This window comes from Rhopalosiphum padi, chromosome 3 (assembly GCF_020882245.1).
Source record: "Rhopalosiphum padi isolate XX-2018 chromosome 3, ASM2088224v1, whole genome shotgun sequence".
Lineage (NCBI taxonomy): Eukaryota > Metazoa > Arthropoda > Insecta > Hemiptera > Aphididae > Rhopalosiphum > Rhopalosiphum padi.
The window spans coordinates 22,413,188-22,437,309 of NC_083599.1; the positions used below are offsets into that span (position 1 = coordinate 22,413,188).

At 25.2% G+C, this 24,122-nt stretch overlaps 2 protein-coding genes across 5 annotated transcripts; one reads left to right on the top strand and one right to left on the bottom strand.

The window, feature by feature from the left end:
* Nucleotides 1-232: 232 nt before the first annotated feature.
* Nucleotides 233-13,571, top strand: LOC132926475 (Bardet-Biedl syndrome 1 protein). 2 transcript variants are annotated; one of them, XM_060990832.1, is made up of 13 exons: nucleotides 234-743; nucleotides 846-996; nucleotides 1,075-1,174; nucleotides 6,296-6,573; nucleotides 6,663-6,800; nucleotides 7,823-8,041; nucleotides 8,497-8,749; nucleotides 9,480-9,635; nucleotides 9,713-9,828; nucleotides 11,029-11,160; nucleotides 12,949-13,096; nucleotides 13,294-13,345; nucleotides 13,436-13,571. In XM_060990832.1, coding segments are annotated over exons 1-13 (1,746 nt in total). In that variant the 5' UTR covers nucleotides 234-741; the 3' UTR covers nucleotides 13,437-13,571. The 2 variants fall into 2 exon arrangements, with proteins under 2 accessions (XP_060846816.1, XP_060846815.1); XM_060990833.1 differs by lacking the exon at nucleotides 13,436-13,571 and having other exon boundaries at nucleotides 233-743; nucleotides 13,294-13,363.
* On the bottom strand, nucleotides 13,147-22,709 carry LOC132926476 (battenin). 3 transcript variants are annotated; one of them, XM_060990837.1, is made up of 10 exons: nucleotides 22,486-22,709; nucleotides 22,095-22,163; nucleotides 21,287-21,514; nucleotides 19,208-19,344; nucleotides 18,093-18,251; nucleotides 16,446-16,592; nucleotides 15,887-16,070; nucleotides 15,665-15,814; nucleotides 14,406-14,546; nucleotides 13,147-13,589 (listed from the first exon to the last, which is right to left on the bottom strand). In XM_060990837.1, the coding sequence occupies exons 3-10, from the start codon at nucleotides 21,431-21,433 to the stop codon at nucleotides 13,467-13,469; spliced, it is 1,188 nt and encodes a 395-aa protein (XP_060846820.1). In that variant the 5' UTR covers nucleotides 21,434-21,514; nucleotides 22,095-22,163; nucleotides 22,486-22,709; the 3' UTR covers nucleotides 13,147-13,466. The 3 variants fall into 3 exon arrangements, with proteins under 3 accessions (XP_060846820.1, XP_060846819.1, XP_060846817.1); XM_060990836.1 differs by lacking the exon at nucleotides 22,095-22,163; XM_060990834.1 differs by lacking the exon at nucleotides 22,486-22,709 and having other exon boundaries at nucleotides 22,095-22,300.
* Between the last annotated feature and the right edge of the window lie 1,413 nt (nucleotides 22,710-24,122).

Genomic DNA, 24,122 nt, shown 5'->3' on the forward strand with positions numbered 1-24,122 from the left:
TATGGTAATCATATAATAAATTAATAATTAAGGAGAAAAATAAATAAATGTATAATACATACTAGAAAGATTAAATATTTTTAAAAGTATACTAAGATCACTAAAATTAAAAGTTTTTATTAATCATACCTTAAACAGAATAAATAATCATTTCAAACACATGTACCTAATTTAAATAATAGTTTTAAATCAAGAATAACATCAAGGTCTTTAATTTGAGATGTCCAGTGAGTAAATTATTTGATAGCTTACAATCAAAATATTTTAGAGGGTTACGTTTTTTGGAAAAAGAAATATAGGTTGGTATAATATTAATTTGTTTTAATATTTTAATAGAATTTGCGTACCACTCAATATTTAAGTATCTGTTTTGTTTTAGATCGCAGTTCACCTATCATTTTTCATTGAAATTAGGGGAAATAAAAGTATTCTTACATTAAATTAGAGAACTATAGTACTATACAACTATACAACACTTTCGATTCATACGGTAAACGGCACGAGGACGGATAGTTAGTTACTAGGCGACCAACTGTACAACACACCGAAGCGTTCTGAAACAAAAAGTTATCTACAGTATAAAATACAATTTAATCGTCAGTAGTACGACACGGCTGTCTATACTCTATAAAAATGTCACAATATTATACGTGCACAAATTAATACATGTCGAACGTCGATTAGAATAATGTTACGATAGTTAAAATTGCAGTTGTTTTTACGTTGAAATAGATTTTTAAAATGTAAACAATTAATTAGTTGACTATTTTTCGTGATTTATTGTTATCTATTAATTGCTATTCTATTGCAATCAGTATTGTCATTAATTTTACGTTCGTTTACAGGAGTTCTACGTGGATAGATGTGGACATCAACCCACCAATAAATCTACAAACGTATAACTGCTGTATGATGTTGTCTGATGTCCACGGTGATAATGATAATAAATTTGTAGTCGTAGATTTCGGTTCGGGAACGTCCAGCCCACAATTAAAAGTAATAAACGTTTCATATAATACTATATAATATATAAACTATAAATACCTATTACTCATATATTTGCGTTCTTTTTAGATTTTCAAAGGGTTGAAACAAACGCACGTGATATATTTGAACGAAAAACCATCAGCTATTACAATCGTGTACACGGACAACAGCGAACAACACATCCCATGTAAGTTAAAAAAAAATGTTAAATCACGTAGTTACCTATAGATGATCTACGTATAAATGTATAATGATGCATATGAGGATATTACACATAAATGAGTAACGGTAGTAATAATATAATATAAAATGCGTGGGTGGTACCTATGTCTATAGACTATAACAACATGTAAAATATAAAAATTATTCGACATAAGGTTGAACGATTTCATGAAATCAAATCGTTACATTGGATGTCAAAATAATATTATAATTTATAATTATAAGGAAATAAGTAACGGGAAAAATGAGAGTGCGCGATGCCGATATATTAATGAGCAAGATTCTTTTGTAAGTAATGGCGATCTACATAATATTGACAAAATTGAAAATACCTAACCATCAGTTGTGCTCGGCTATTGCAAACGTGAATTCGTTATATTCTTATATTAATGTTATATAATTTATAGTCAGGGCTGGATAATATAAATCAGTTACATAATTTTCAAGTTATTTCAATATTATTCGGTTACAATTATTATTATTGTAACTTTAAATAAAAGCTAAATGTATTTAAATTTATATGTAAATAGGGTGATATTTAAATTGGACGTTTTCAATACTAATTTTGCTGTAATTTTTAAAAATTGAAATATTTTACATGAAACAACCAATATCAATTATCAATATGAGGAATTATTATTTTTCAAAAAATCATCGATATAATTGTTTTATTTACTGGCTTGCTAGACGTCTATCGTATATCTATTTAACAAATATAAATTTTAGAACCATGTGCACTGACTACTATATAGTATATACTATATACTAGCAATAAATTCTTATTTTTCTTCGTTTTAAGTTTTCACTAATATTAGTAGTGTACTAGTGTTGTATATATACAAAGATAAGTAAAAGTATTAGTGAAATTTTATTAGTGAATAGTGACATTATAGTCTTATAAATTGTAATATTGTAATATTGGTGTATAAACAAAAATATAAGTATCTATTCTGTTTGTGCGTATGTGTGTTATCAAACAAATATCAGGGCTGCCGGCTGGATCTATGAATTTTTACACCCGAGAATAATACCTTGTAAGACACGTTAATTTTCTATTTCAATGAAATGATTCATTATAAATTATAGTTTATTATAGGCCCTTAAAACGGAGATTACTCCGTATACGCTATCACATTTCATATTTTTACACCTACTTATAGTAACCTATACAAAAAATAATTTACAACAAAAATGTTTTTACACGTGAACAGATATAATAAGTATAATTCATGTAAGATGTAACGTTCATCGGAAATATTGAATTAATTTTACTTATATAATATTAATATATATATTAAATCATATACACACACATATATATATATATATATATATATATATATATATAATATATTATGTATGTATTTACGGATAATCTTTACAATATTTGCTACCTATTGAATAATATTTAAATAATTTCAGCTGCACAAAAAATTATTTACTAACGACATACTATAACTATAGTACCTACAGACTACAGAAAAGTATAATGAAACAGCCCTTGATTTTATATTAAAAATATCATTCATAATACGTAAATTAAATAATGTTTTATAAATAAAAAGTATTTATATAAATATTAGTCGTATAATCATTGCTTGGAAATGTTATGAAACTGAAAATTTGTTGACTATTTTGTAGGTTTTAGCTAATAAAATTGGCAATCTTGGCGTTTTTCAGTATTTAATATAGTTTTGGACCATCATTCTTTTAAACTTTTTTTTTCGATTACCGAGTGCCAAGATAAACTAAGATGGTTATACAGCATAGCATATAATTATATAATTAAATGTTTTTATCAATTGAATGAGCTCAAATTACAACAATAACAGCAGTGACATTTATAAATATTATTTTAATTCAATGTGGAACAGTGTGATAATAGTAATAGTGTGATAATAAACTTGGTGGGAATTTAAAGTCGACCAACCGGGAGAATATGGAGGTGCATTCTATTAGGTCGACGCGGTCGATGGCGACTTGCATTGACTAAACGGAGTTTATGGTACCAGGGTCCCATGTACTAGTCGCCGCTAGATTTTTATATTTTAGTTTTGTCATCCGGCGCGCGGCGTGCAACGACGGCGGCACGAAACGGCGGCAACTGCAGTAGCTACTCGTTCAAAAACCATCACGATCACAACATACGCCCCTGTTACATATATTCTAATCTTTCGCGTTGTAAACGGTTATTACGCGATTCTACATCGTTTATAACGCGTTTCCACAAAATTACTATTATTTATTTGTACCATTGACCATTATTATGACACGGTCATACAAACTTTTGGTTTACAAACGAGAACCCTTGATTATTCAGAAGATATTTGTTTTGAAAATCTTTTTACGTAATTACTAACTATAAGTGTAAGTTTAAATTTCGATAAAATTCATGCATAAAAAAAAAACGATTTTTGTTAAACGATTTGAGTTTTTTTGTCGTCGTTACTCGAAAAGTATTAAATATTAATAGTAGTAATACAAAACAGTAATCTATCCAATTACTTAAATTATAAATTTTTAACATTCAGTCAATTCTAAATTTAAGCACAAAGACTGTGACTGTATGTAACAATAATAACAAGTTCAAAATAATTCAAATAAACGTCTTTTACTTTATATGATTAATGATTATACCTAACTACATAGTTATAAATATATTATAAAATCATGATTTATGATGTATAAAATATTTGTACTATAGAATATTTTTCCATATTATACAACTTAGGTAACTGATTAACAGTAAACTGTTGTGCAGAAGGATCAAAGAAGGCGAGACGTGAAAAATAACGACCATTCTAAGGTTTGGATAGATATCAAATCAAAATTTTAAACTGTTAATTATATAAATACGTACATTAATAGTAACGAATATAATCGAAAATATTTAAATATGTTTTTGAGAGTTGAATTTATTGCATATCCACATACAATAAAAATTATGTTATACGTGTATCTTAAACGATATTACATTTTTTTATATGAAGAACTAAGCTCCAAATCTTTATGCGACTATACCTTGTATAAGTTGTATACCTATATAATATTCTAACCTACGTAGTCAAATCATCAATGGACCTAGGAGTAGGAGCAGTGGTCATGATATTAATAATTGTACAACAGAATGATTTACGACATACATTTAATATAATATCCAAATCTCTATTCAATTTATGAATATGTTTTTCGTATAAAAGTATGTTCAATTATGCAAAATTATAGATGGTACAAGAGGTAAATATGTTATAGGCAACTATAGGTTGTTATAGGTTGTATAGGTAACTTCCTAGTGGGAAAAGTTTTGATGGTAATATCAAGTTTTTGTTGTTGTTTGTAATTCAAAAATAAATATAATCATAGGTAAATTTTCACCAACTATTTATATTATCATTTTTTATACATATAACAATTTTCAAAATATTTTAAATCTTTTTGAGCTATTTATAGACATTTAAAGGTTTGTTTACCTTTTTTTCTATAAATGTCAGTAAATATTATTCGTTGAGTTAAAATGCTTGAACATTTTCTACAAGATCTCACATAAGTTGTTTCTATGTCTGTATAAAAATATTAAATATACGTAAGTACCTACAATTTTTTTTTTATATTCAATTGAAGTTAAAATTATTACAAAACTAATCAAAATCACAAACATTTGCAAATTGCTTTGCCATTAAAATATTCAATTGTTCATGCTCAAAATAAAAACTCAACACATCAAATGCTAAAACATCGCAATTAATTTTTATAGAAATTTGAAGTTTAAAAACAAAATAATTATCATTCTTAAAATATGTAATTTCGTTTAAGAGGACGCCATACCCGTATGTGATGTGTTATCTGCGTTTTACATATACGCAACATAGCAAATTTACGTTCAGTAGATCATTTTTAGCTTCATTAGTTTAACAATTAGAGTGAATCGACCTATTATGAAACTTGATGATAAGAACATTATTTGTGTTCGTATGTTGGTTTTTTTACAATTATTCAGTTTTTAAGGAGTTATGAGCATTTATAATTTACGCTACCTATATTATTATATGCGTATAACGGTATAACTTGCTAAAAAATTGAACAATCGTAAAAAACCAAACTGAATAATTGTAAAAAAAAACATACAAATACAGATAATGTTCTTACCATCACATTTCATAATAGGTTGATTTACTCTAATTTTTAAACTAACGGAGTTAAACGTGATCTGCTGAGCGTAAATTTGTTTCGTACTAGTAAGACGGAGATGACACTAGCGGGTATGGCGTCCTCTTAAACGAAATTACATATTTTAACGATGATAATTATTTTGTTATAATTTAAAAATATTGTTCGTGGAGACTTTTATGATTTTTACTTTTACTAAACTTTTACGTATATTTTGACTTTTACTAAACGCAATGTTATTTTAAAATAAATTGATTTTTAGATATTTATATTATGGTATTAATTCAAAAGTTGATAATAATCATATTAACATAAGATAGTATATTATTATTACAATAATTATATACTAATTATATAATAAATTTAATGTTTTTGAAAAAAATTAAATCAACCTAACGTAATACTAATAGTAAACTAAATGATTTTAATAGTTATAATACGAGTATTAAAAAACAAAAACATATAATTAATTTAACATACTAAGTGATATAGCCATATAGGCTGATAGATCGTTTCCGTTTTTCGTATAGGTAAAATAACAAAATGAATTAATCGAACTCAAATTTAACTCATCCATTACAGTGAAGTCACTTACTCGATACTTATATCCATTTGTCAACTTTTTTAAACTTGATTTGTGATTTTTTTTTTTTTAAAACTGAAATTTTAATCATACTAGTGTAATCCATGGACAGTTTTTATAAACACTAAACAGAAAATGCATTAATAAAATATTACCTAAATGCATTAAACATATATAATTAAAAATTTTGCTCAAACACATAATACTATTAAAAGTCACGCTTATTTATGACACAATTTTACGGAGAGTAGATACCTTTAACTTATATTTTGTAAGACAATAAATTATATTATTATTTTAGAATTGTATTATGTTCGAATGAAATATTTTCTGCAGGTGTAGCTGTAGTGATAAAAAACGAGATATACTTTTACCGAAATTGTAAGCCCTATCATAAATATTCGATTCAGTCGACGGTAATAAGAGAAACCGAAGAATGTAAATTGTGGCAAGACAGTGAAGATGCGTTCGATTTGGTAAAACGTTTGCAAGTATTGTCGTCGACAGTAGGATTCGTGAATCTTTCGACAACGTCACAGCAAATGTTATGCTTAAATGAGTGTCATCTCATCGAATATTTTGATAAGTACAGAAAAAACAATCTAGTCAAACAAGTAAGTATTATAATATTATTGATTACATAATTTCTTCTTCGACCATAATTGTTGATAAAATATAACTACTTAGAATGTATAATTTTTAGCACACCATAACATGTGTTACGGAGTTGAAAAGAAATAAGAGCGACGTACACGGGGTCAGTTGTCTGGTAATAGCAACCACTGACATGATCAGTATACTCGATACTGAATCGTTTAAAATTTTACCCGACAAATATGAGGTATTATTATTTCAAAAGATGTTATATAATAATGCATTTTATAATTGTATTGTCAAATTCTTCTTTCCAAATTCCCTTAGGTAATATTTAGTTGATATTTCAGCTGTAGTTATAATATTATAGCTGTATAATAATAGCATTCATTATATTATATTATTAATTATACATACTGTGTATATTTTATAATCTATATTATATATTATAGGTATACTATTTAACAATCGTATAGTTATTGTGCGAACCTTATTTGGATTAAATGCAATTACGTATTTTTTTTTCTTTAAAATGCATAAAGCCTAATTGAAATATTAAATTAATATCACTATAAATATGTATATATGAATGTGTATATTAAGTACCTATATATCATATGAAATTGCATGTTTGACGGTTTTTCGTAGTTAAATAAATCAATAAGATTCTCAAAAACTATGGAATGTTTTGTTTATAATTATTTTTAAGAGTTAGATGATATTTTTACTTTTAATTTTGATAATGAGCACACTAATATTTACTATAATATTAAATCTATAATAACACAAGGAGAAAGAAACTACAAATAGTGCGCAGACATAATTTTAATATATTTTTAAATTTCGTTTAAAAAGTTGAGGTACCTATACGTACGGCTGTTCGATTATTTCGATTAATCGACTAGTTTTATTAAACTATTTCAAAAACTGAGCACTACAGCTTTTCTTGATAAAAATCTCCGATTATTTCATACTGTTAACAATCAAACAACTTTTTATAGTATAGTATAAGTATTTTATACTTGTATGCTAAGTCTAGGTGTCTAGAAATATATTATCTACAATGTAAAGCTATATATATATATATATATATATTTAATGTAAAATAAATCGTCAACTATCAAAAAATAATTTAAACAACATAATCTGACCAACTCTGGTTGTATTATAAAATAAACGAATTCGCACAGCTATAAAATATTTTTCCAAATTATTTTAATATGATAATAATGTGGACAGAAAATATATAATATTTCATACACCTTTTAGTTACAGGGAGAAACAGCATATATGTCTTCTATTGGGCTGTACGACGTCGATTATAAGATCCTCGTAGCCACAAGAACGGGTCGGTTGTACATTTTTTCAAAATCGTCGACGAGCGGCTTTAAAGTTGAGATGACACATGCGATTGTGGCCGTAATACTCCGCATTGACAAGTTCATCTGCTGCACTATAGACGGACTGTTACAGTGTTATACGCTAAAGGTGACATATTTCGTATAAGTATTCATGGTGTTCTTTTACAGTTATACATGAAATTATGTATTAATTATTTTGTTTAATTCATATCATATTTATGAATGTGTTACCGCAAGAATTAAAAATCTATAGTAGTCGTATAGAATACACTGGCATGAATCCAGAGCATGACAGTAATTAAATCGTACCTAATACTATAATATTTTATTTTATTTAAAACCAGATGCGAGTGGGTCGCACTACGAAACGCGAAGTGATAGTTGTGGTACTGATGAGTGGTGATGCAAAATGACTATTGTACAAATAATTGTATATTATTTAAATAAGGTCCAGATATGTTAATCTCTTTCAGCACTTTCAGCTTCCTCTTATATATACACATGAGTTATGTGTCATGACATATTGTTTATATCTACATTTTTCAATTTTTTTTCATCGACAACTCCGTTTACCTATTGCAGTGTGTGTCTTTATGGAACGTTAAGTTACCTGGAGATCCTATGTCAATGGTAAACATGTACGTACAAAGCATGTCACTCGAAATGACAGTTGTGTCGTGCAACGTGATCAACACTGATGGACACTCGAGAGGGTTGGTTCTCATGTATTGCGGTTCGACGGTGATCCACAAGATTCCTATGCCGGATCCAGTGACTTGCATCGTGTTTGGAAGATTTGGACAAGAAGAAAATGCTCTGATCATGATTACTACCAGTGAGTATATACTTACTAATTATAAACAGGTCCGTGCATTTAATAATTTTGCAAATCAATAAACTTCGTTCTGAATTCAAAGTTAGTCTGAACTTAATAATATATACATATTTTATTCAATACATATAATACCATTTCAGTTCGCTTATTCGCATATTTTAGGTGTTTTCGTTTTTTTTTTACGTATTTGTATCAACATTTTTGTATTTATAAATTTATGGATTTGATGATGTATATAATTTAAATAGTATTTAAACCATCATAAAATATAAATATGTATAATAATTAAAAATCATATTTTTGTATAAAAAGTTTAAGAATATTTTAAATATTCATTTTTTACGTTTATCTATTTATTTATTTTTCAGTTAAATTTGTTTAAACACAATTTTAATATTTTACGTATATTATTTATTGGTAGAGAAGGTATCTTCAATGTCATAAATACAAACTGTGAATTTATTCTGCATACTATTTTTAGAATTCGTGTGCAATTTTTTTTGTTTTCAAATGTATTATCAATTCCGCGTGCATATTTCGTGATTATAATTAATTTAACTCACGGTCTTACCAACAAATTATTAAATTAATAATTATTCTGTTATGATATGGTTTATAACCATTAATCGGCTAGTCGCATACGACAGTCGGCAGATAATCTTATTATAATATTATAACTAGATATATAAAATATAGTAACTGACCTAAATGATAACAAAAATATTATTAGACGGAAAAGTGGACATAAAACTCTTGAAACGAACAGCGACGTTTGACTTGTGTGTTCGCCCGACATTAACAGCACACGTCCAAGGTAACTTGAGCATACCCAAAAGAAGTAATGTATTCATAGAACAGACTTTACGAGAGAGAGAACACTGCAAGGGTAAATAATAAATGAAAAGTCAATTCAGAATTCGAATTAATCGTTTAACGTTTCTTTTTTTTTGTTTCCTTTTATAGAAATGCACGTACGAACTCAACAGACGTGGCAAATACTGCAAATGGTAGTATCAAACGAACGGTTAAATTCAATCAAACAAAAAATTACAAGTCAATTTTTACACACGTCTGCTCAAGTATAAAATTAAAAATTAGTGATTAGTGGTATTCGCAGAGAAAGTTGAAAGGGGCTACTTTTCTATATTATACTGTGAAAATGTGTGTTAACTGTTGAGTACTTAAATATTTACAACCAACCTTAGAAATCTGTAGGTGTTGGTAGGTATATTCAAATACTCTCAAGTATTCTCAATAATTACAATTTAAATTAAAAACAACTTCACCAAAACACATTTAAACTTTAAAGACCTATCTAAAACTAAACAATATATACAAATAGAATAGTACTTATCAGTATTTATTGATTTTTATCAATTTTAAATTGTACTTATAGTTTAAGATGAAAGATCCAATAAAATATAAATTGCACTGTCACAATATTAATTTAATTTATTTTAAATTTAACTTAATGTTAAATTATATATGTTTTGCAATTAAATTACTTCAATAATAATAATCATAATATCAAATAATAACATAGCTATAAGTGTTGTGTAATGTTACTAGTTAGCAAAACTAAATAAAGTATTCTAAATACTTTGATAATTAAAGTACTTACACATTTGTATTTTCAATTTGGTTACGTTGATAATTTATTACAATATTAGTAATATTACATATTGTTTTCGGTGGATTGTGTTTGTTCGTTTTTTTTATCACACTGGCCTACTGGCCTATAAAAGTAAACTAGGTATGACATAAAAACCAATAAAATATTATTAATTAATTTGGTTATACTTACCTGTGTTTTTACGACTTTTTAACTTTTTAAAGCTTATAAAAAGGTTAGGTGAAAAATTATTTACGCGTTCTGTGAAAATTTGCCCTAAAGAATGTACCTAGAAATTTGGTTGAAATAAGATTAATAAATAAAAATGTTTCTAATTCACTAAATAGATACAACTTGTGTGCATTATAGACGAACCTAAAAACGATTTATTAACTTTAACATACATCATACATGCATTTAAATGTTATATGATATCCATTAAATTGATATTTTTACAGAGATAAATATATTTCTTAAAATGTTGACTGTATTATGTGCATAGATATAAATATATAATATAATAATAATACAATTTTTACCAGATATAAAGAAAATTAGACAAGTTATCATAGTCCCTTTTAACAATTTCTGTGAATACGCCACTGGTAGCAGTATAAAATATTACCCATTTTGGCACAAATACTTATGCATGAAATATATATTTTAGCTTTTAGGTCTGGGTCCGCGTTTCAAAATACGTTTTTTATTGAAAAATTTGGGTAAAGAACCTTTGATGGGTATCAACGTGACATTTTTATACAACGCCCAATATCATAGTATAGAATCGCCACGCTGCAGGGTAAGCATAAAAGTTAAAAGGACGTCGTACCAATATGTCAGCATAACGTGTTGTCTCTATTTTATCTACGCTTAACAAACCAACATTTATGTTCAGTATAGTTCAAATTGTGTGTGGTTAGCTTAAATATTGGAGTAAATTGATTTATATCAAACTTTTAGGTATAAGAATATTACTCATGTTCTTTTGTTGCTTTTTACAATATAACACAGATAATATTCTTACTTTAAAGTTTGTTAATTCATCAATTTGCTAATCATACAAAATTGAAACTGCTATATGTATTTTTTGGTATGTTATGTATTGTAATACGATAGGTCGATAGAGACAAACATATACTGGTAATATATCTCTGAGGTACAATATTTATAGTTTCTATTGTTACGTAAGTCCGGATTTAGTCTAAAATTATATCAATAATCATTAGTGATTTTTAAAACATCATAAATTATTGTAAAAATTATTTAAAATGTCTATTGAAACCTAATATAATATTATGTACAGTATGTGAAGCAGAAAGAGTTATATTATCAAATATTTTTAAATAATACAGGAAATTCTAGAATTAAGACATCGTTTAAGAAAATAAATCCGTTCATAGACAAAGCTGGATAACATCACTTTTTTTAAAAATTTATTTAAGCTAAATTAATATTCATTAATAAAAATAGTTAATACACATATGCTTTAAAGTAAAAAAAAAAGTTTTTTCAACACTAGCCTACTTTTTTTCTAACTCAAAACTGTATATAATGCAGATCCTACAGAACTTCTTTAAAGTTTTTATCGCTAATATAAATAATTTATATCAAACAAAGCTCGAAATATTTGTTTTACACGATAACGAAATATATCGTAATGTAATGTAATAAAATAAAATTGAAAATAAAATAAGTTAACTAAATAAAAATGTTATTAGTTTACTTCACGTTAATTAAAAAACAGTAAAATTAAGTTAGTAGTTATATATATATAAGTAATAAGTATATATAAAGTAGTTGCATGTATAATTTATATAATATTAGAATGTAGGTATCTAAGTATGTACATATACTAGTTATTATATTTATTTATTTATTTATATTCAATACTTAATACAACAGTCTTAGAATTTTAATATCATTTTACAAAATAGGGGTACATTATTATTTATGAATAACTATGATAAAAGTAGTAATAATACTAATAAGATAAATAGAGACTTAGTGTTTTTGCATCATATTAAACTATATAATACTTTTAATAGTATACACTATACTATTAGTATACTTCTCGTAGTAATGAGATTTTAAATTCAAATTTGTTTCATACAGCTCCTCTAAAATATATATACATAAAATGTATATGTACCTACTCCATTGTAATTTATAATTTATAAACAATTTAATATTTTATTTCGGATAATATGTTAACGATTTGCTCTAAACTTAATGAATAATGATAGTTACTGTTTTGTCTGTTTATTTAACGATAAATCATTGTAAAAATATGTGTAAATACTGTGTAGGTACTTAAACATCATACTCAATGTTTAATTTTTTCGTGGAAATGGGATAGATTTTTTTTTAATCGCTCGAGGATACAGCCAAGTTACGGTTCTTAATTCCTAAATGACTTAATCTGGGCTTGGTGTAATTATACATTATTGACGTGAATTTAGTCTTGTGATTTCATAAGACTATACATCAAAAATTAAAGTAATGTAAAAGAGTTTTGAAAAACAGGGAAAATTGTACTAATACATGAATGTATATAAATTATCTATTAATTATTCATAAATCATAATAGATGCCAATAATTGTTCCGGAAATGGAAATCTATTGTGAGACGTTTGTTACTTGTTGTACATATGGAGGTTCTGATGAACGAGCAATAGACATTGTAGTTAGCCGAGGAACGAACGTGGTATATAGAGCAAAAGTCAACATGCCAGTTTGTAAGTTAAAAAAATTATGAATACAAAATATTATATTTTATTATTAAATATTAGGTATCAAAATGTTTTAATTTTTTATAAAACTTTTACAATTTATAATTTATTATTACTTAAGACGACATTCTCATAAGTACAAATGTCCTATCTTATTTGTTTATAATATTATTATAATAAATAATAAACATGTTTGCTTACAGATAATATTCAAACTAATAATAATAATGAGGAGTTAAACGATATTATACCATAGTGAGTAACATTGACATCATTTTTGTTTAAAATTAACGTAACCTACTTACACAATATTCTTAAATTAACTAAACTCTTATTTGTTTATAGATACAGTGTCAATTATTATCTATAAGTAGAATCATTTCGGTATATAACAAATTCGATTGTGTAATGGAATCGCCAATAGTCCGGCTAATGTGACACCGATCGAGTCAGAAAGTGACGTCATAGCCATTGAAAATTCTTGACGCTCCTTCGGAACCTGCAAGCAATAATAATGCAAAGTTTATTTTCGATTTCATGTACGAATATAAGGTAACGATTCATCAATCATGCTCAGTGCTTACCCCTCGTTTATTCTTTCATATTTTCATGAATTTATTTAAATTTTGATATTTGGAATTTTTAACAGGGAACACTTTTTTTTATTGACATTTTTTTTTTTTTAAACAATATATTTAAAATCTATACAAGCGTGGTTGTATGAGTTATTAAATTGTATGTATTAAGAATAGTAAAGTTATAATAATCTTTTAAAATACTTTAATTTTGAATATAAAATAAATGTATAATTAAAACAATCGAGTGCTTATTATATTCGGACAATTTTTACAAATTATAAAATGTTAGTGATTTTCCATTTGTTATTATTTTTTTTAAATCATCATAGTCATAGTATTATCGTTAACTATACTACCCTTAGTACTTAAAGTTTATATTAACTTGAAAAATACTCATTCAGAATTAATAAATTTATTAACGTATAAAAATATTAGAAAAAAAAAAATAAAAATATTCTTACAACCAAAAAGGGTGGTTTACATTTGACAAAATAAGTTTGCCACGGTATACTCCTTAAATTAATTAAATTGCACAAAAAAAAAATCAAAGTATTTTAAAATATGGTTTCTTAAATACCTACATTTAAAAATTCCAAAATTCGTAATTTGAATAAATGTATTATTAAAGGAAAGAATGGGATTAAGCAATAAGCATGCTTGATAATTATTCTGTAAATATATTATTATTATATATTTTATGTGTTATAAGTTATAATATAAATAAAATAATTTCATACTTTTTTCATAATGTTATGATACGAGTTAGCATATGCTCCTCCTCCTAATAAACCTTCGAATCCTATCATTGCAAATATGATATATATATTCGGCGTGAAAGAGTACAGCGTTTCAATTAAAAAGAATACGACGTTGAAACCCTGAAAATGAAAAACATAATACATTTTATTTATCATCACAACTATACATTTGTAGAAATTACTTTTAAGTTTCAAATAACATTAAACAGTAGTAGAAATATTAAAACATTAAACTAATCAAATTAATTTAGTATTAAAATGTTCACAATTTAAATTACAGTGCCGTGTTAAAATATTTGAAATTATATAGACGGCTGATTTTATTTTACCACCTTTTTCTACCCTTTTATTTATCGCTAAAATATTAAATAATAATAATTACATTATTAACATTTTTATTTATTTTATATAAATTTTTTAATAACATGAGTTTAATAATTGATATAATATAATTTTCTATAGCCCCAAAGGTTAAAAATATCATATTTTCATTAAATTTTGCAATATTTTTTTCTCTCTTTTAATGGTAAACCTATCTTCCCCCATTAATGTTGAATTATGGCGTTGAAACAAAATGTTTCACTGCCACTTTAAAATTTGAAAACGTACTATTCAATTTTAACTTGTTAATGGTTCTATATTAAAACATGAATTGATTTATTCTTCTGAAAAATGTTTAGTTATTATTTTAAATTTAATTATTTTATTTTTAAAATCAGGTTCTAAATCTTCAATGAATCAATGCTATCACTGCTACTAATAAGTAATTTATAACTTTTTCACGTAAAACTTCATTATAATTCAGAGATAAAAAATCTATTTACTCGTAAACTAAATAAAAAAACCAACGAATCAGTCGTTGACAAAAATTAATGTATTTTCAGATTTATTTATCTATTCAAATTTAAAAGATAATCCTCTTTTTTAAAACAATGATACCCTAACCAATTTCCATTTTCCCCCTATTCTCTAAACACAGAACTGGTTAATAGGTAACGTTTATACGGTTATTTATTAACGAGTAATCACAATAGAGCTTGAAGTTGAAAGTTAAATTAATTAATACTCATAAAAATGTACTGAATTTAAAATTTGTGTTCAGTTTAAAGCTCCTATAATATGTTAAAAATAAAAATAGTGCGTTGTTAAGTACAATACTACAATGTATGCGCTTTTTTGTTATTCTTGAATTTATAGCCTACCCAAATTATGTCATCAGCCCTAAATGTATACGATACCTGTAATATTGTCAAGATCCAAATTTTTTCAATCGGAAACAGGTTCACTGAAGTTCTAGAAACGAAAACGCCCAACTGATATAAGACTTGGTACCATCTGTATTGCTCTGCATGCGTCAACCATATTTTTTCAAAATAAACCAACTCAAACTAAAAATAATCAAGTCTATTAATAAAACGGTATAACATGAATTTAAACTAAATATAGCGTGGAAAACTTACTAATCCCTGATTGATCAGATACTCAAAGAAGTACACTAACCCTAAAGGAATCATAAATTTCAACAATGAGGGCACATACGATAGTTTATTCGATAGACTTTGACTGTTTGTACTGAGATCTGGACAATCGTTAGGCATCGTTGATATTTGATCTTTTTTCGGGTGTTCTAATAATACCCAAAATCTTAAAACAAAAATAATTATTTTTAAAATAGGTATTGCAGTTAAATTTATAAAATCGAATGATAAATATGTATTTTTTTTTTCTCTCTGTCATAATAAATACAAAAACTGCAAATATTAAAAAACTACAATGATTAGAAATACATTTCAGATATGTATATGAACAATAATTTATTACGTTGTAATTAAACCTAAATGTAGGTAATAATCAAAAAATCCATAATATGAGTATTGAGTATTGAGTGTCTACCATCTATGATAGACAATTAATTTCGATTGAATTTCTTACATTTATTTTAATTAAACGCATTCTTTATTATTGATGAGTGTCTATAAAAAAAAAAAAAAACTAAACTAAAACTAAATAAATACTTACGACACTGCCATTAAAAATGGCACTGACAACATTAAGTACATTGTCGTGGATGGAGATAAATGAAAAACGCCAGTCAATCCTGCATACGTCAACGCGCCTAATATACCAGCAGCGCCCGTTCCAGATGACCAAGATGTAATTACATTTCTACAATATAAAATATTTTAATCAAAAATTGCAACAATAATCGTCATTTAAACGTCTTTAAAAAATGACATAATTTCTATCTTTATTTTCTTGCACAGAATACGTTTTTCCGCGTAATCGACATACCTCATAAAAAACGAAAATATATACACAGAGATTCGCTAAGCATGCTCATCCCTTTTTTCCTCAATAATATAGTTATTAGAAATCGAATTTTTCAAATTTTTAAATATACTTTAATACTATAGTTTTACAATTGTGTGTACGATTGTGTGTGTTAATTATAGAGTGTCCTGTAAAAATAGATATAAACTTCTGTTTTTCAAGTGAGAACCCACCTTTTCTACTGTAAATTATTTAGCGTATAATTTTTCTAAAAATATTGTCATATTAAAATGAAATTTTGAATGAGAAGTTTTTGAGTTATTTAATTAATAAATTATGAATAATAGATCGACGATAATGAGATTTGAAGATTTGAGAGCTATGGTGAATGGTGATTTAAAAATGTTTATATTGAACATTAACTTATCAACATTTATAATTTATAAAAACAGTCCAAGTATGATAATCACTAGATCCAATTTAAGATTTTATATTTTTATAAAACCATTTTGAATTATTATTGTTTTTAATGTAAAGTATACACATTTTATTAATAAAGAAACTACTCATATGATTTTTAATTACTTATTAGGAAAATCAACATTTTCAAAACAATTATTCATTAAATAATTTCAAGTAAAAAGGGGGGATTTCTCTTTTTTAAAGGAAGTTTGTTTTGCCGCAGGACATTCTTTGTAGGTAGTATCAAAAAAATAAAAAATTTTAAAATACGTAGTCTTTAGGAGTTCAGTATAGGCAATTTTTTTAAGCCTGCGCATACGTGCCATATGTGCTTAATATTAGTGATTTAAAGTACATTCACGCATCACGCATACGTCAATAGATAGCCGCACTACCCGAATATTAATTATTTCGTTTTTATAAAGTAAAAGTATTAATATTTTGTCAATAACTGTAACCTATTTATTCGATAAAATGTCTGAAAAATGTTTGAATTCTTCATGGAAATTATTTTAAATGGCGTTCTAACTTTTTATTATTACATTTTTCCTACTATATTATTAAAATTTCTTTCCGAGGCATCAATAAATTTGTCATTTATTTCTAAAATTATTATTAGTTTTTCATTATATAATAATAAATAACATTTCCTTGTGTTTCTTTTTATTAAAAAATATTTAAAAAGTGCGTATTAAATATATTTTTATAATTTTTATGATAATTATACAAAGATTTCGGTTTTTTAGAGAAAACCTATATAACCATCAGCCATCATAATAATAGTTTTGTTTAACCTACGAGTTATTGAGAATTCAAACCTTCATCACAATCACACACCGTGTATAATGATGATGGTCGATAAGTTTATTCTACGCTGACTTACTTGTATATTATTTTGTTATAAAAATATTTTACTTTATACTATGTTCATACCGTTCATAGTTAATCATGTAAGATAAAAGTGTTGATTCTCCTAGACCTGAAGCCATGGATGTAAGTGCTACACCGACGGCAGCAACTAGTTCTGTATTCGCTTTTGCTACAGTTATAAAACTAGCGATTGTCAATGAAATACACAATGATAGTCTTCGGCTGTAAAAATAATATTTTTGATTATATAAATGTATTAGAAGAGCTGGGTAAGTTAATGATATTCTTTAATTAAATAAAATTAAGTAAATAGAAAAAATTTAAAAATCATTTAAATTTAATATATTTTTTTAATGTATTAAATACATATAAAATTAGTTTAAAATAATAAAAATATTCAATATATCTCATTGGACGCATGTAAGACATTTACTATATCAAAAATAATAACTAACAAATAACAATTTACTAAGGTTAAAGATATACCTATATAATTTCAATATTTAATATCATTATTTAATTTTATAACATTTTTTATTAATATTATTATTAATTTTAAATGACCATATGGATATGGTATCAAAAATAAATATCATAACAAATGGCAACAAAAACAAATTAAATTTAAAAATAGAATTTTTACTATGTATAATGTTATTATATCAATATATTATTTTGTCATATTTATTATTTAGTTATTGATAAAAAAAAATAATAAACGTAATTTTTTTAAAAATAACTTTAATTAAAAGTAAATTAAGAAACTCATTTATTTATTTTTTTTTATTTATAAAATACATTAACAATCTGAATACACAAAATAATACAATAAATAGATAAGTTAATAATTTGTACTAGATTTGAAAACATAAATGAAGGGAGCAACCATCAACACTACTGACAAACTTATTATTTAGTAAATTAATATTTATAAAAATCAATTTAGTTAAAAGTTGTTAATAAAAAATTAAATGTAAAAAAGTTAAGATAAACGGCTAAAATTAACTTATTAACTCATTTATACCCAACCATTTGCAATAGTGTATTGGGCTATTTACTGTATCGTCTAAACATTAAGAGATCAATAACATAAGACATAACAATAATAAAATAACTATATAGTTCAATTACTAATAATCTAAAATATATTACTAAAATAACAAATAGATAATACTCACTTGATATACAACGCGAAAAATGGTGAGAAAGTCTTGATTAATAGTCCAGGTATTATATCGGCCAAAAGTATAACGCCAGTAGACAAATGATTACACTCTCTTTTATATTCTTCTTGAGTGGAGTTAAGGCTGACTGTCTTTAAAATCAAATTTAATGGTATTAAATATGGTATTTTATTATTCCATTAAATATATCCATAAAAATATAAATTTTATTTATACCATTAGGTTTAGCCGATTTAGGTATAATTTTCTACATCTACCCATAAAAATAAATAAAGGATATAAAAGTCATACTATATTTACTCTTAATTATATACACAAAATATCGTCAAACTTTAGATAGGTAGATTAAAATAATTAAAAAGTTAAATATTATAATGAACTATTTTTCTGTTAATCCATACCTATCAATCTATCATAATGTAGATTAATATATTATTTCAATTAATAATTATCAGCTCCATTTAATAACTAATATTTAGTAGCATACTTATCTATTAATAATAATTTATGTTTTTCATTATCAAATTACAAATTAATTTGTCTGTTACAACTTATAGTTCATTGATGACTTAATAAATCTCCTAAAATCCTAAATATTGTTTAATCCCTATCATATTATTAATATTTAACCACATACTCTAACACGTAATTTTAAAGTAGAAATCAACAGTTGTAGTAAGTTTATGTTTACAAAATAATAAGTTTGACTGATCAACTTGTTCACGTTGATAATGAAATGAAATTATAATTTGAGTACGTCTGTACCTATTATATCATCTCTATCATAATCATTAATCGAACAATGTGAAATTCGATTATTTACATAATTAAAGCTTGTCGTAAGTATGGCACTGTAGCTTAGTATTAATCTATTTTAATAGTATATATATAATTAAATAATAGTATGTTATAGTCAGTGTATAGTCATACAAATTATATATTTATATTTTAAGCTATAGGTAACCTACTTTTATTACATCAAATACCTAGTATAATGAAACTTCCATTTTACAAAATTTTCTGTTTAACAAAATATTTTTAAGAACTATGACCTTTATTGTTAATGAATAAACGTAATTCTATTTAAAAAATTCCTCCATATCACAAATTGTTTTTGTTACTTATTCGACTTTGTTATATGGAAGTTACAGTGTATATTATTTTCAAGAAATTTTTGTATACTTTTAAAACGATTTAGTTTCCTGCAATGTATAGATATAATAGACAATAGTCCTACATTATGAATACTAATAGGTATAATAATATTTAATTTAAATTTGTTTACTTATATTATATTTTTAATATTATGTATAACAAATCTTTTAGGAAGAAAAAAACATCTATTCTTTATTCTGTAATTCACCTGAGATTTAAGGAACGAATTAATGAACGAACGAATTATAATTTTTATTACGTGTAAATATTATGTAAGCTGTTAATCTATAAACTTTACAACAAACGAATATTACATAAGTAATTCTATGCCTAACATGCTATTTATTGGATTTTATAAAAATTTAAAATAAATTTAAAATTACAAATACGTTAAATAATACATACTTAAAACATTATTTATATTGTTGTATGGTGATGTTTTAAGAACTCACATGACATAAAATACAAAAACATTACATAGGTACTCCAAAAAAAAAAAAAAAAATTATATACGAGTAAAATAATAAATATTAAATTATATTAGACTAAAACATGATTAGGTACAGGTACCTAGTCAATTGTAAATATAAAATAGCGTAGATGAATGTTGAGTGTGTATTAAACTTTCGTTTTAAGCTTTAAATTTCTATTTTTCGACTATTTATTTTTTTTTAATAATCATATAGCCATGCATATAATAAGCATATAGATGGTAAGTTCAGCTACTTAAAACATCAATAGGGAACTAACAGGTAGCAAGTTATTAATAATAATCCAATAACTATAAATATATTAGGTTAGAAATACTCTATAATTTAATTTAACGTTAATTTATACTCGTTTCTCAGCATAAAAAGAGCTGATTACTTATTATATTTTACATAATACTTTTGAAGTAATATTATACTTAATACTTACTTTGTTTCCTCCCGAAGTGGCAGAATTGGAATTTAAAATGTCGTGTGCGCTACTCAACATTACAACGTATCCAAAGTTATTGCATAGACCCAAGATCCAGAATGACGCCAAAGTCAAAATGCTTGCCTTCACCTCGACGTTTTCCATCCTGTATTGTAAATGCGTGTTTTGACGGATATGAAATCTATTTATCGATCGATCTGGAAGTCAATCCGCGTTCGTCTAAAACTGATATTAACGAATATATTTATATATGAATCTAATTGTTCAATAATCAAACTTGTATAGTAATTGTTACTGCGCTTATACAACACTATGTGACAGTACGTCCGTACAATATTATATTATTATGATATGTAAACGTCGTACGAAAAATTCGAAATGAAGATGGTCATGGACGAGGTTTGGTATATTATATGGAACAAGGACAAGGCAAACCAGCCGAATGAAAAGCATCAAACTAAATTTAATTCATAATAAGTATACTAAAATTGTGTTCAAAATTTTAACCACTTATACTGCAGCTTACAAATTAATTATCTAAGCCTAGAGGTTATAAGTATCTCCGAATAATTTATGAATTATAAATTTTAATACAACAAATCAATACACACATTGTACACAGGTGTAATATAATTAATATTTATATTACTAAGACATACTATTTAAACAATAACAAAATATGCTAGGTACCTATAGTTTTATATTTTATCGACGTGGTAGAAGTATGAGACACGAATAATATTATAAAAATTAAATTTTGTCAACAATTTTTTTTTTTTTAAATAAGTAATAATAAATATTGTACCTGTGAACACACGTTGTGATATTATCCCCTTGGCCCTTGATACCATCAAATTTACGACGAGGTTTTGAACTGTATTTCGTTATAAAAATTACATTTTTATTGAATTTTAAAGATGTAAATTTATTTAAAGCTCTTATGATAAGCGATTAAATATTAAACGTGTTTAAGTTATATAATTTTTGTTTATTCGACAAAAAACGATCAATAAGTGCACCTACCGATATAGTAAGGTCTGAAAAAACCGTAGGTACTGCTGAACTATATACTATAATTTATAGATAACTATAAATCAAATGTAGGTACACGCATATTAATTGAAAATCATTCAATGTTTTTACAAGTAGATAGTTGGTAAATAGTAATAAACTAATAAAACAGTAGATTTACTTACGTTGATAATAAGAGTGGTATTCTGTGTAGTAAGTAGGTAGGTAGGTACTAATATCAAATTGAGTAAATACTTGAATTGAAACGTGGCGTGATGAGGATCAAAATAATGATAATTTTATATATACAACTGAGATAATTCATATAAGTTCGAATTCAAGAACTACATAGGTACAGATATAGATGGTTACAGTACGTTTACATCACATCATGAAATGTTCGTGTATATTGTATACAGTATACACTATACATAATATTTTATACTTACATTTAATAAACCATGTAATAGTTTTAATGATAATAGATATACCTATTTTATATTTTATCTGAATGACTCAGTAGTATATAATATAATATAATATAATATAATATAATATAATATACAAATTATTATAATGAAATTATAATTAAATATAATATGTATATAATTATTGTGTATATCATTTGATAATATATAAAAAAAAAATGTTAGATTGATGAAAAATATTTATCACTTCACAGAGGTCGAGTAACTAATTTTAACTAAACGAAACTTTTAATATCTACGCACAGATGCGCTATAATAATTATATCTGTGTTTTATGCATATTAGTTATAGTAAACAGTGCTCTAATATAATTGATTCATAGTGATATTATTAGTGTAGTTAAAACGTACGTTAACGTTAATATTTTAATATATTTTAAGTTTCCAACAATTAGTCCTTCAAACGATAAGTAATTTAAATGTTTAATCGTTTTATTTATCAATTATATAAATTATATTGTCCATAATCTGAATAAAATTGATTTAAATCCAACAACAATATTAAACTATAAATAAACATATTGCTCATCAAAATTATTTATATAACAAATTTTTTGATTACATTATTACAATTAGCATTTTAATACCTACTTACTTATTGACACAAAAATAATTTTTATATTACACAGAAGAGTGGAGTTAAAAAATTATTTTGACGTTGTTAAATTTGTATAATGCTCAAAACATTATGTAGTAGCATAAGAATATTTTAATAATTTCTAAAATAATCTGTACCGAGTACCGACTTTAATTTTAAAGGGAAAGCGAAGAACCTATATTTAAATTCAAAACCAAAAATTTAACCAGATACTAAATGATAACGAATATACTTTTTAAATAATTATGATCATTATAATCATGTACATCGAAGTACTGATGGTATAAGATAAGATAAAATAAATTTAATTAATATGTTATGTTGGAGACAAATTTGTAAGGAAAATCCAAATTTTTTTTTAAGCATTAACGCAATATACAAAATATTGGCTTCTTCACAAGCACAAGATCATCACAAGTTAGGTTAGAACGTGCTGAGTCGTGTAATATTGTATTTAAAATGGAACTTTCAACTTACACAAATGTTTAGCCAAAACGGCAAACAACTATTGGTGCTAAACAATTTTAAATTTAAATTAGCGGTTATTCGACATGTATTTGCTCAAAGAAAACTTGCAGAGCCAAATTGGTCTTAAATAACGAAAATATTACTAAAATAGCTACCTATATTAATACAGACAGCGTGAAAAATAATTTAATAAAATCGATTTTTAATCATTATCATGGTATTTGGTATTTATGCGTTATAACTTATAACTAAAAAATGTATTTGTATGA

Bases quoted from the DNA above. Each gene is read 5' to 3' on its own strand.
- LOC132926475 (XM_060990833.1), top strand. The intron at 6,801-7,822 runs GTATTATTATTT...TACACCTTTTAG, and splicing joins TTTTACCCGACAAATATGAG to TTACAGGGAGAAACAGCATA. The intron at 9,829-11,028 runs GTATAAAATTAA...TATATATTTTAG, and splicing joins TTTTACACACGTCTGCTCAA to CTTTTAGGTCTGGGTCCGCG.
- LOC132926476 (XM_060990836.1), bottom strand. From the start codon at position 21,433: ATGGAAAACGTCGAGGTGAAGGCAAGCATTTTGACTTTGGCGTCATTC. The intron at 16,593-18,092 runs GTATGAACATAG...TTTATATTGTAG, and splicing joins TACATGATTAACTATGAACG to AAATGTAATTACATCTTGGT. The intron at 15,815-15,886 runs GTAAGTTTTCCA...GATTATTTTTAG, and splicing joins ATCTGATCAATCAGGGATTA to TTTGAGTTGGTTTATTTTGA.